Source organism: Apodemus sylvaticus, chromosome 11, assembly GCF_947179515.1.
Source record: "Apodemus sylvaticus chromosome 11, mApoSyl1.1, whole genome shotgun sequence".
Lineage (NCBI taxonomy): Eukaryota > Metazoa > Chordata > Mammalia > Rodentia > Muridae > Apodemus > Apodemus sylvaticus.
In genome coordinates this window covers 18,397,651-18,409,992 of record NC_067482.1, presented here as the reverse complement: position 1 = coordinate 18,409,992, position 12,342 = coordinate 18,397,651, and the positions used below count along the sequence as shown (strand labels likewise).

At 40.4% G+C, this 12,342-nt stretch overlaps 1 protein-coding gene across 1 annotated transcript in view; it reads left to right on the top strand.

The window, feature by feature from the left end:
- The window catches only part of Mthfd2l (methylenetetrahydrofolate dehydrogenase (NADP+ dependent) 2 like), a 100,031-nt gene extending 89,373 nt beyond the window's left edge, over positions 1 to 10,658 (top strand). Inside the window, exon 8 of the mRNA XM_052199286.1 lies at positions 9,435 to 10,658. Coding sequence (XP_052055246.1) covers positions 9,435 to 9,547 — 113 coding nt within the window. The 3' untranslated portion in view covers positions 9,548 to 10,658. The remainder of the gene's footprint in view (positions 1 to 9,434) is intronic.
- The last annotated feature ends 1,684 nt before the right edge of the window (positions 10,659 to 12,342 follow it).

The following is a 12,342-nucleotide window of genomic DNA, read 5'->3' as shown; positions in this document are numbered from 1 at the left end:
TTTATCATTGAAAAACGGCGATAATAAGACCTATCTTAGAAAGTTGTCGCAAAGATTAAATGCAATAATCACCGTCCCCGAGCTAATTAATGCATGTGAGTTGCTGAGCACACTGCTGGCTGCAGTACGTGACTCACCTTTCCCTTCCCACTGCACTGCTCATCCAGAAGGCTGGAATTGTACACCTCAACTTCACCACCACCGCATTGCATTCTTCACCGATTTTCTGTCCTTGAGTGTTTTCTTGGTCTAGTTTGTTCCTCATCCAACTGTTAAAGGACTCGACCCGCATGCCTTCCTGTTCCTTCTTACCTTCTTCAGGTTTCCTTAACATGCTGAGCTGACAATATCTTTTATACTATCTTGCATTTCAGTTAGTCGGCCCCCACTAAATCACTCTTTCCTAGTGTGAGCTTCTTGTCCTGTGTATTTTTTTTATTTCTCCCCCACACCAAGTTTTAGCCTTACTATTCATCTCCTTGTACCTCAAACAACACAACCCTGAGCATCAGAAGAACCTGAAGGGAGGGTGATGGCAAAAAGACTCAAGACTAGGCTCACTTTAAGAACCATTTTTATTTGTCCCATTGAGTTTATATATCATATAGATAGGACCAGAGAGAACATTGTAAGCAGAGCTTGTCATCAGTATTTTTGATCTTCTTATCTGAGTTCTTCTGTACTTCTTTGCCCTTATGGCCTTGTCTTGCCCTGGAGATCAGTCCTTCTAGGCTTTATCTTATGCATGGAGACTTTCGAAGTCACATTACGGAATCTGGGTCATGAGTTGTGTTTGAGAAAGGAATTGTAGACCATCTCCCATTCTCCAGCACCGCTCCCATTTTTATTTTGTAGCACCATGGTGACATAATCAGCTTTCTCTTGGCCTATCAATTATCTCTGGCTTCTTTGGATTCAGACACAGCCTATTAGAAGCAATTAAAGAATAATAGCAGCTAATATTAAATTTATCAGGGCTTTAGAAGCTTGATCATGTAAAATATTAAAAGGATTGAGATGTACTTCATAATTTATCTGCAAGCTGTTGGTCACAGACTTTTGACAAATGGAACTATTCTAATGAATATATGTCCAAGGTCAATAGAAGAATTGTTTTGAGACCATACTCCATCTAGATAGTTCTTAACCAATTCCCTTGGATATTTATATTGTCCCTAGTAGGCAAAGCAGAGCTACAACTAGAAGTGAATTGTAATGCCAATTAATAGTCAAGATTTAATAGCTTCAATTTGTTGCCCAAGCCAGTCAATGAAATTGATACAAAAAAATCCAGCCTTTCTGAAAAAAATACCTATGTATAATTTTTCTTGGGTTCTTTCCATCCTTGAAACATTTTTAGCTCTCTCATTGGTAAACTGAGCCATTTGTATGCCTACCATAGTAGCAGTTATGGTTCCAATAAGCGCTCTAAGATATCAGCAATTTCCAACCCTATAAAAATTATTCTAGTTTTTAATGCCCTCAAAAAATTTTCCAAAGTAGCATTTATGTTTTCTAAAAGCAATTTTTTTAGTTTTACAGGAGTGCATATGAAAGATGGTTGTTTTTAGTATCTTAAAAGTAGAGTAAAAGTATTAATAGATTGAATAACTTGACAAAAAGTCTACAAAAAATAGTACAAGTGTTGGTGCAATAAAAAGAATCTTGGTTACTGGGGTGAGAATTACAAGTAGCATACAGTTTTCATGGTTGAAATTTAGGAAACCTACTTCATTACCAGTTCTTGTCCTGTGGTGTCAGTTACTGGCGCAGCTTTACCAGTCCTGTTGGGATCCAGAGAAAAGCCTATAGTAGAAAGCACAGATGTGGTCCTCGGCTCCAAATTCTGAAATGAACAAGACTACAACATAGGTTTTGTTCAAAGAAATTTTATATAAAATCACGCACTTAGATAAAGAAATAGTAAAAATCAATTTTAAAGTCAGCAACAACATCATGGTAGTTTGTTTTCCCACTGGAACTTGTTTGTAAGTTTACTTATCTTGGTGGGAATCCTATTAGCTCTAGAAAAAGGCAAGCCCTGATTTTTACATTTGAACCACTTAGAGGCCTAGTCAGAATTTCCTAAGTCGGTGAATGGCTACCTCATTTTTATCTATCTTTTTTACAGCTTGTATAAAAAAAGATAACAGAGTCCATAAAAGTCTTTATACATTTTTGCTTGTTAGTGGAAGAATCCCCCCAAGTGTCTTTTAAGATGAGGGACCTTGGTTTGTTTGTGCGTTCACTTACTTTAAGCCTGGTGGCAGGGTGGCAGAGTAGGTGAGCCATTCGGAGGCTCCATTGTTTGCTTATTAAGCAGTTGAGAGATGGCAGGCAATTGATCCTTAGCTCTGAGGCTTTTATGTTTAAGGGATTGAAGTAATTAAACTTTTCAAAAATCCACAAGTCCGTCATTTGTATCTGAAGTTACTGCATAGCCAGAAATGTTTTAAGGCAAAAGCAGAATGTTTAGATATGGATGGACCAGCCGGGCAGCCTTGGTGGAATTGTCTGATGACAAGGAGGCTCCATAGGGATTATAGACATATGTTGTGTCCAGAGTTTGCTCCAGTGGCTGGATGTTCAGGATGCATTGTTTGTATTGGTTGAGTTTGTGTCATTCAAGGTGCATTCCAGGTATGGGGCATGGAGCCATGAAAAGAGTAAATAAGCCTCTGAAATTTATATTTTTTGGATACGTCAAAATTCATTTAATAATGTCGTTTGGTACCTCTTAGTCCTAAATGTGCCTTCCACCACATGGGGTGTTAAGAGAATGTTCCCAGTTTCAAAGGAAATAGACTGTTCTTCAGCTATGTGCCATGTCCAACTCCATCTCCATGTTGTTCACTTAAGCTGACGATATGGTTGATCGGTCTGCCTTAAATGTAAGCCTTTTGGAGTATGTGATTATTGTCTCACTCTTATCATAGTCTAGCTTTACTATAAGGGAAGAATAATGGGTTAACCCAGAGACCATCTGTCTCGGTAAGTTGAGAAATTGGTAGAGGTTGTAAAAGTACCCATCCAGGCCACTTCCAAGAACAGGCAGAAGCAGGGAGGTCACCATGACATCTCGGGGGCCCAACCCCCTTCACTGTTGCTCACAGAGGACAAGGTAGTTATTGTGAAGTATGGGTCTTGGAAATGAAGTGAATCTCTAGACACTTTCTAGTAAATAGGGTATACTTGACAAGGAACGGCCATATTTTTGTAGAAAAGAGTTAAGGTTGAAGCAGGAAACCACATCCATGGGAACAAAGGGAATGTTTGATGCCTATGTAAAGTTTTCTTGTACCTTGATGAGATTGTTTTTGTAGTTGTCTCTTAGCAACCTAAGATACAATTACCTGGGAGAAAGGCATTCATCTCCTATTTTAGATTGGTTATGGTAAACTACTGAGATCAAGGACCTGGCAAGTGAGATGGAGGACTCTCCAACGTTGTGGGTTGTCTCTCAGTGTACCACTGATGGAAGTCAGTGCTCAGTGCCTGAGGGAAAGGGGGAGGGGAGAAGACACCGGAAAGGATGGTAAAAAGTAGCACAAGGTTATCACATTGTTTGTAAAAAGATGCTGTGAAAGGGAGATGTAGTTGATCAGTTTCCAAGCTGCCAATAGAGATGTCATAGCAGTATCTAACAACTTGTCAAACAGAATAAAATGGCCTCTGACATCGTTCATGGCCAGCAGAGATGCTTCCCTGTGATGGATGGGCAGGTTCACAGAGAGTAACCTTTGGCTTATTCAGGCACCTGGGCTGCTGTGTGGCCGCATCCAATGTTTTCTAAGTGTCTGGCTCACGTTGTTTTAGGTGTTCATATCTGTGAAATGGCTAGCCAGGCATATAAAGATTTGATTTAATATAAAGAGGGACGGAGGAAAGAGGGATAAAGACAGAGACAGACAGAGACAGAGAGACACACAGAGAGAAGTAGAGAGAGAGACACACCCACAAGGGAAGACACACAGAGTAAATCAATCAAGTGATCAATCAATAAAACATAATTTTTTGAAAAAGGATCAGCAACCCAGATAAGCTTGGTACATTACCTTGGTTACGCCTGATCCCGTTGCCATGGAAAGTTCAGCGATGGGCCACATGCTAAAGAACCCTTTGCTCTCTGGCTCAGCACGCACGTAAGCATCCCTTTATAATGCCCGTATGAGAAAGTGGCGTGTTTTCGTTTTACCTCCCGAGTCATGCCATTTCTCCTGTCCTATGCCATTCAGGTTTTTCTGGTTGTTACTCCTGTCCTTCGTTTTCCTAAAGCTTGTCTCCCCTTCATTATAGTGGATATGTCTGAGAGGCCGTGCCTAAGTAGTTTGCATTTAGAAGTATGGGAAACTCCTCCAACCATTTAATTTAGACAATTATATATGTATACTAGGAGGCTGAAGTTCTCACGAGAGATGTGGAACCTTTCTGTGTGTGTCACTGCTCTCAAAGTGAAGTTGCTTCTCAAAGTTTGCTCTTGCATGGGTAGAAATCTAACAGGGGCCACAGAGCTGTTCTTTCAAGATGACAAACAGACAAACTAGAAAGACAAATAACACCGGAGAAACTCACGGCCAGGCATCAGTTTCTGTTGCTTCATCCAAACACAGATTGTTAGAAGCACAGCTACATAGTTTTCATTAAATATTGGCACAGTCAACGCCCTTTAGATACATCCATCCTCTTATTGAAGGACCATGAGGACCATGGAAAAATACACAGTGTCACTGAGGTTTAAAATTCACTACCTGCCAAGGAACCAGAGAACGTTCCAGATGACATATTTTCGATGATAATTTCGAGTCTTAAGTGCCAGCCCTGGGAACCAGGACCATAAAGGTTCCCGAGGAAGTAATGGCACAGAAAACACAAGCTGGAGACACCCTCTCGTGAAGCCCGGCAGCAGCCAGAAGGTTAACCATCACATCCTTTTTCTTTTGTGCTAACCAAGTTGTTAAAGAGCATTTTAACATTCCTTACGTCTCTATCCGTGTCCCGCATGAGTCATCTTTCCACACCCTGTGACGACATGTCACCCTTGCATTTTTCTGAGGCACATGCATAGACTGAACACCTAGTGTCTTTCATCACCCCTGTCACCACCTCCACTTAAACATGAAGTAACCTTGGCTCCATACCTATGGCCCTTACTCGGATAGTAAAAAGCAGTTCTCTTCAAGTATTGGGAAGGATTATGAAGCCTGTCTTCATTCTTCCCTTCAGAAATAAGTTAGCCATTGACTTCAGGTTTTATTCTATATTCAGTGCTCTGCAAACCACCTGCCTGTTGCATCTCCTCTCCTGTAGCTCCCTTTAACCTGCAGAGCCACAATGCCAGCCTTCCTGTGGTACTTCCAAGATTCAAGACACTTTCCACCCACGTTCCTTTTCCCCCCTGATTGCAAACACAGCCCCCTTACCAAGTGGACTGGCTCATCCGTATGTTTCTTCTCAGAAAGCTTGGCCTACCTACATCTACACACCCTCCTCAGCTTAGGTAGGTCCTCCAAACTCCCTCACAACACCACACACCTCACTGCGGCACATACCACAGCCTTCGGTCAATTATTGCTTGAGTAATTACGTTTTCAAAATAAGTATCTCTATAATAAGACTGTGGGTTCCAAGGGTTAGTAACTGTGTCTTACACAAGGGACATTTTCTGTGAATATATCTAGGCCAGTTTGTAACATGTGTAGGGACGCTAATGACCAGGTGTGGGAATAGGACCAGGGGACAATAGATCCCAGTTGCCGTAAACACTTTTTATTTTATTCTAGTATTAGTAACAATTCCACAAATGTCTGTAAATGAGGTGATAGGATCTGTTTTAGAGATAGTGCAGCTGGAATGGCAGCCGGGATACCAACAATTGTATTGTCAACTACAAAAAGTAATCATGCATTTCTTGGGTACATACACACCCTTTTCTCAAAATGACTTTGCCATTATTATTTATTTATTCATTTATTATTATTATTATTATTATCCCATACTTTAGAGTTTAAATGTGGTGCTGAGACTTGACTTAGCCGATGAGACAGTATCAGCTGTGACACTGTAGAGGTTTCAGAAGTGTGTGCCCATCAGGGTTTGCCTAGCAACACGAAGCTACCATATAATTCCAAAACAATGAATCATAATCTTGATCAAGCTTTAAACTTCCACCACCTTGCTCATATGGGAAACTCTGTTCTTTCCCCAGTACAGTCATCTTGGACTTAAGACTATGATACCAAGTGGTTTAAACTAGAATCTGGAGAGTGGGCAAAGGAAACGCATAGATTGACTTCCTTTGACAGGTTATCCTAATACACTCAGGATATTACCCGCAGAAACCATCCTATAAATGTCATGGGCCAATGAATAAACAGTAAACTCAGCCCAGGGAGTTAACTGACTCGAGTGACATTTATATTAGAATGCGGAAGGAGAACAAATGCTCAGCAGACGCAGAGTTAAGCAATATAGGAAATGTGCACAAGGCAAAGGGTTCCTTCCAGGCGAACGCACGCGTGCTCCCAAGTTCAAAGAAGTCTCCAGAAGTTACTTTGCAGCATCTGAAGTTTTGTAGAGAGGTCATTCAAATACAATCTTGTGATAATTATTGATTTTCCTAAAAATATTCTTATTTTCAAGAATTTGCTTTAAACAAAATTGCTATTTCCATCTGAATCTCATCCCCAGAGCACACGCCACACAGACAATAGAATTTGACAGGTGTTTTATTTACCTTGTCAGTTTCAGAAACTCTAAAATTTTGATGATTTTATGGGATTGAATCTAATGCTTGATCTTTTTGGGCATGTCCTTTTGTGAATCGTGAAATTGCTGATATCTCTAGTGCCTATTACAGTGTGACAAAGACTTTTGGAATTTTTCTCAAACACGCTCACACATATTACCCTACTTCTAGAGTCACAGGATGTCATCCCTGAATGGAATCATTGCCTCATGATTCTTCCATGTTTCTCTGCAATGAAGCATAGAGAAACCCCCAAGACACATTTATACATACAGACATACTCACATACACATATACATATTCTCACACATACATACATACCCCCAATACACACTCATTCATACCTAGTCACACACACAAACAATATACACATACTCATACACTCACACATATTCATATAAACATACACACGCTCAACACTCACACACATATACAAATTCACAGACACTCAACAGTCACATACACATGTTCAACACTTACACACACACACACACAGACACACACACTTTTTGAAAGCGTCTCCCATATAAGCAGGTGCAAACCCTATCTGGCCCCAGGGAAACAGTCTAAGAGACGATGTTCTGGTGAGTCATTGCTCATAAACTTTCCCTCTTCTAGAAATAATCAGGAAAATACAATTCATAGTATCAAGCATGAACTGAACTTGTATCTTCTCTCATGATGAATTTCATCTCAACCCATCTGTGCTACTTCACAAACATACAGCTTACCATAGCCGGGAGATGGTTATACAAAACTGTTATTGAGAAAATTATTTATTTATTTATTTATTTATTTATTTATTTATTTACTTATTATTTAAGAAACAATGTCTTATTATATTGTCCAGGCTGGCTTTGAGCTTCTGGGTGCAGGTCACACTCCTATCTCAGCCTTCTGCGTCCTGGGACCATAGGTGCTTCTCCCTCCCCAAGTGAGCACTTTTTTCTTATCCATTGCCACCTTTCTCCTGAAAGAAGTACTTCCATTTCCTATTCCTCACATAAACTACATAAACACTGTCTAACAACATGTAAACTGATTTTTTTCTCAGACACATACAGGAAAATGAAACAGAAAATGACAGAGAAACCTAATGAGTGTTTTAAAATCAAATTCATTACTGCCTCCCTTGTATTACTGTGTAGAGACTTTATCTCCGAATATATTCACTTTATCTCAAACATGAAAATAATTGACAAAAGCCCTTGGCTGCTTAGCTGTGTGCGAAGCAGTGCTGAGTCTTTTGCCTGCTGAGTACTGTGGAGAGATCTACTGATGCTAATAAACGCTTGTTAACATTCAGACAAGCCCAAACCTAAGACAGATGAAGATCCCCAGGAAGAACAACAGATAGGGCAGTGTGAGTGACTGTGTGTGTGTGTGTGTGTGTGTGTGTGTGTGTGTGTGTGTGTGTGCGCGCGCGCGCGTGCGCGCGCACGCAACCTGTGAAAAAATGCAGATTCTGAGCTAAACTGTCAGACAGGTGTTTCATGCTGCAGTCTATTCCCATTCCTATCCTTCTGTTCAGTTCTTACTTTCCGAGCATGAATATAATTGTGAGAATGTAATCAAAAAACACAAAACCCAAAAACAAAACAGTCTCAAGAAGATCATGAAACCCAGGTAGACCACTGGTTTATCAGATCTGACATCCAAGAAAATGACCCATAATGCTTTCTGAGCAGCATTCTTTTAGGAACATCCTACCTATTCATTGTTGACCCTTCAGCTACCTGGTTCTTTTCCATCCTTTTCTACAAAAGACAACTCTACAGGAGTGGAGTGCCATTATGAAAATACAGAATTTTCCTAGCCTAGCTGTGAGTGCCTCTGTCAAAGAGCACAGGGATGAGTGGCTGTATGGTGCTCTCCTGGTGTGGCCGACTTCATTTCTTTTTGAATTAGTTAAATGGCATTGTTAGGTCACAGCTCCTCTAGCTGTCTCCTCCTCCCTCAGGCCACATTCTCCTGCAGGCTCATAGGCTGTCCCTCCTGAGACCAGCTACAGAAGGCTGCTATGACTAACCTAGCAGTTCCTAGAATGCCTTCTCCTTCCTCTCTCTCTCTACAGCTCTCCCTGTTTCCATTTCCCTCCCTCCCTCCCTCCCTCCCTCCCTCCCTTCCTCCCTCCCTCCCTCCCTCCCTCCCTCTCCCTGCCACTCTCTCTCCCTCACATCTGTGAGCAAGCCCAGTAGCCCCTGATGCCTAGACTGGAGACATCCTTGGAATGTCCCTCCCTGGCACATAGGCTATGTCAGGTTAATGTGCACCTACTTCAAGGTTCATGAGTGCCTGTACTCATGTGAGTAATGTTAAGTCAGCTTCCTTTCTGTAAGCCTACTTTTGCTATATGTTATTACAAGAATGACAAGTTATCACTGTGATCATAGTTTATTGCTTTTGCTCATATAAAGCTGAAGACAACTGCGCCTCAAGGAGCTTGAGCACATCCTTCTGTGTCTCTACCTTAGGTTTCATAGAATAGTGTGTGTGTGTGTGTGTGTGTGTGTGTGTGTATGTGTGTGTGTGTGTGTGTGGTCTGTCTATTTTCATTGTAGCCCACTTCATCTTATAAATGATTGAAGATTGATAAAGTTATCTGCATAATAGGGAAAATAGTCTATGCAGTGTGCTGAGAAATTGACGTTCTTAGATACATTTTAAATGAACTGTTCTGTCTTCTCAGCTGTTAAGAAGAAAGCCAGCTTTATCACGCCAGTCCCAGGAGGTGTGGGACCCATGACTGTGGCCATGCTTCTGAAGAACACACTTCTGGCTGCAAAGAATATCACCTACTAGATCACAGCGGGGACTACGCAAAATGGATACTGCTGCTTATTTATCTGACAACCGGCGAAATCCTTTCTATTTTACTACAAAGTTATTTATTTCTACATGTATTTATTTTTTCATGAGTGGAATCATTCTGGAACTGATTATTTACATGACTTTATGGATTTCTTGCTAATAGATTTGAGTCTTAAGAAAAGAATCAGAACAATTCCAATAACGATTGTGGTAATAATTCTTTATTTTATGGATATTTGTTCATAATGTTAAAACAAATAAAGAGTTCATATTTAATAAATATATTTTTGACATAACCTAAGTGTTACACACTGTATGTTTTTTAAAAAAGAAAAACCGTTTTACCAGCTCAATGGAAGCCATGTAAACTGTAACTTAGGTTTTGTTTTCACCTTGATCATGTATACACTCTGTACTCTGGGTTGTCTGTGGAGAAGAGCAGTCTACAAGGCAACTCTGTGGGAAATTAAAGAAATGAAAGCTATTCCAAGAAGCAAAGGCCGCAACAACACTTGAAACACTAAGAATGGTTACTTTGTGTAGTGTAAGGCCACGCGTGTTAGGTTCCCACACCAGTCAGTTCAGTTCACTAATGACATTAGCAAACTCTCCAAACATATGGATGGACAAAGGCAAACTAAAGTGTTTCCCCACAAACATCAACCAAATACAATGCAGATATAGCATGACTGAATCTGTCATTAAGTAACTGTGATATGTTTATTATGGGGGGCAGAAATCGGATAGAATTGTAATGCAGTAATTTTGTTAAAACTGAACCCATGGATATAACGAATAGCTAGTTCTTTGTGCACACACATCTTCTCTTTCCTAGGATAGCATTTGGTTCCTAACACAGATGCTGTGTTTCTAACACAATTTTAAGTTGGGAAATGTGTATGACTATTACTTGAAGGTTATTTAACAACTAGAGCCATATAATTGGTACTGTGGTTTCATGCCCAAGTCTCAGTATGTTTATGTACTAATAATGATCCTTGTTCAATGCATGTCTTTATCAGTGTGCCTCTTGTGTGGAAGTAGACTAGATGTTTATCACTAACATTGCAACTGTCCAATAAAAACATTTTGAAGAATTATAGCTATAGTCTTTTATTCAGATAGCTTGAAATATATTGGTTCACATTTTTGTTACCTGTTTCTTTTGTTTGTTTTTCCTGTGTGTGTGTGTGTGTGTGTATTGGGGTATGACAGAGAGAGGGAGAGAGAGAGAGAGAGAGAGAGAGAGAGAGAGAGAGAGAGAGAGAGAGAGAAATCAGGTTTGGCAGCAATCATAGCTACTCTTTGAGCCATCTCACTGTACCTGTTAGCTGTTCATTTACTATGTGCTGGGGAAAATGTATCAAGTTTTCCAAATGAAAGGAAAGCTAGTTGAATGCTTTTCAGTGAGTTAGAACAGCCAGTCAAATATTCCTAACAGAACTGTAGATTCAATTTGCATGCATACATATTCGAAAGGATGTGTGTTAAATAAAATTTAATGGAGCTTGGATTTCAAAAATTGCCCAGAGATGCCTAATATTAAAAATGTGGGGACTATATTAATCCCAGCAGGATGAAAGGGATTATTTTGGTATATTATGTATTTAGGGGTTAGTCTTCCTAGAGACTAAGAAAAAAGAAAGAAAAATTCTTCTGTTTATTTGCATTGAAAAGGGAGGGTTTTGTCAAAACAAGTGCAGTGGGGCCAACAGTCACTGTTGAGATTAACCCTATAACTATGAAAAGCAAAGGCTCATGGGTATTTATAGCTAAGTCACCAAGCTAGGGAAATCAAGGGATAAATGTTTAGATATCAAGGAGGGGCAAGTCCTTATTGACCTGACTTGTCAATTTTCTCATTAACATCAGGCCAGAGACGTTAACATCAGGGCATGGGGACAGGAACTGCATCTTGGATATACAAGGCGTGGGTTGATGTGCCCATGAGCTGAGTTAGGGAGAGCTCTGCCAAAACTGAGGTCAATTGCCTAAGGTCCAGGTCGTGTTAACAAGAGACCTCAGATGGGTATAATAAGTGTGTAGTAAAGGCCGGAGTCTTCTCATACATAAGAGAAAAAAGTTGGCTGAATGATGTGACTTCATTTGTGTGTGTTTGGAGTCTGCAGAGTGTGGCTATATGGTGGCCTTGAGGAGAGGTATGCAGAGGCCCTCTTCTCCCTATACTGTCTGAACCTTAAGGAATTGATGGAAAGTGTACTATCGCACAAGGAGACATGAGTGGAATAAAAATAATGCAGTTAGATGAAGTGAGAGGATTAGTAAGTGTCAGAAGATGGCAACCAACAAATTGGGAAAAGATCTTTACCAACCCTACATACAACAGAGTTAATAGCCAATATATACAAAGAACTCAAGAAGTTAGACTCTAGAGAGCCAAACAGCCCTATTAAAAATGAGGTACAGAGTGAAACAGAATTTTCACCTGAGGAATATCGAATGGCTGAGATGCACCTAAAGAAATGTTCAACATCCTTAGTCATCAGAGAAATGCAAATCAAAACAACCCTGAGATTTCACCTCATACCAGTCAGAATGGCTAAGATCAAAAACTCAGGAGACAGCAGGTGCTGGCAAGGATGTGGAGAAAGAGGAACACTCCTCCACTGGTGGTGGGGTTGCAAGCTGGTACAACCACTCTGGAAATCAGTCTTGTGGTTCCTCAGAAAACTGGGCATGATACTACCGGAGGACTCCGTTATACCACTCCTGGGCATATACCTGGAGGATTCCCCAGCATGTAATAAGGACGCATGCTCCACTAT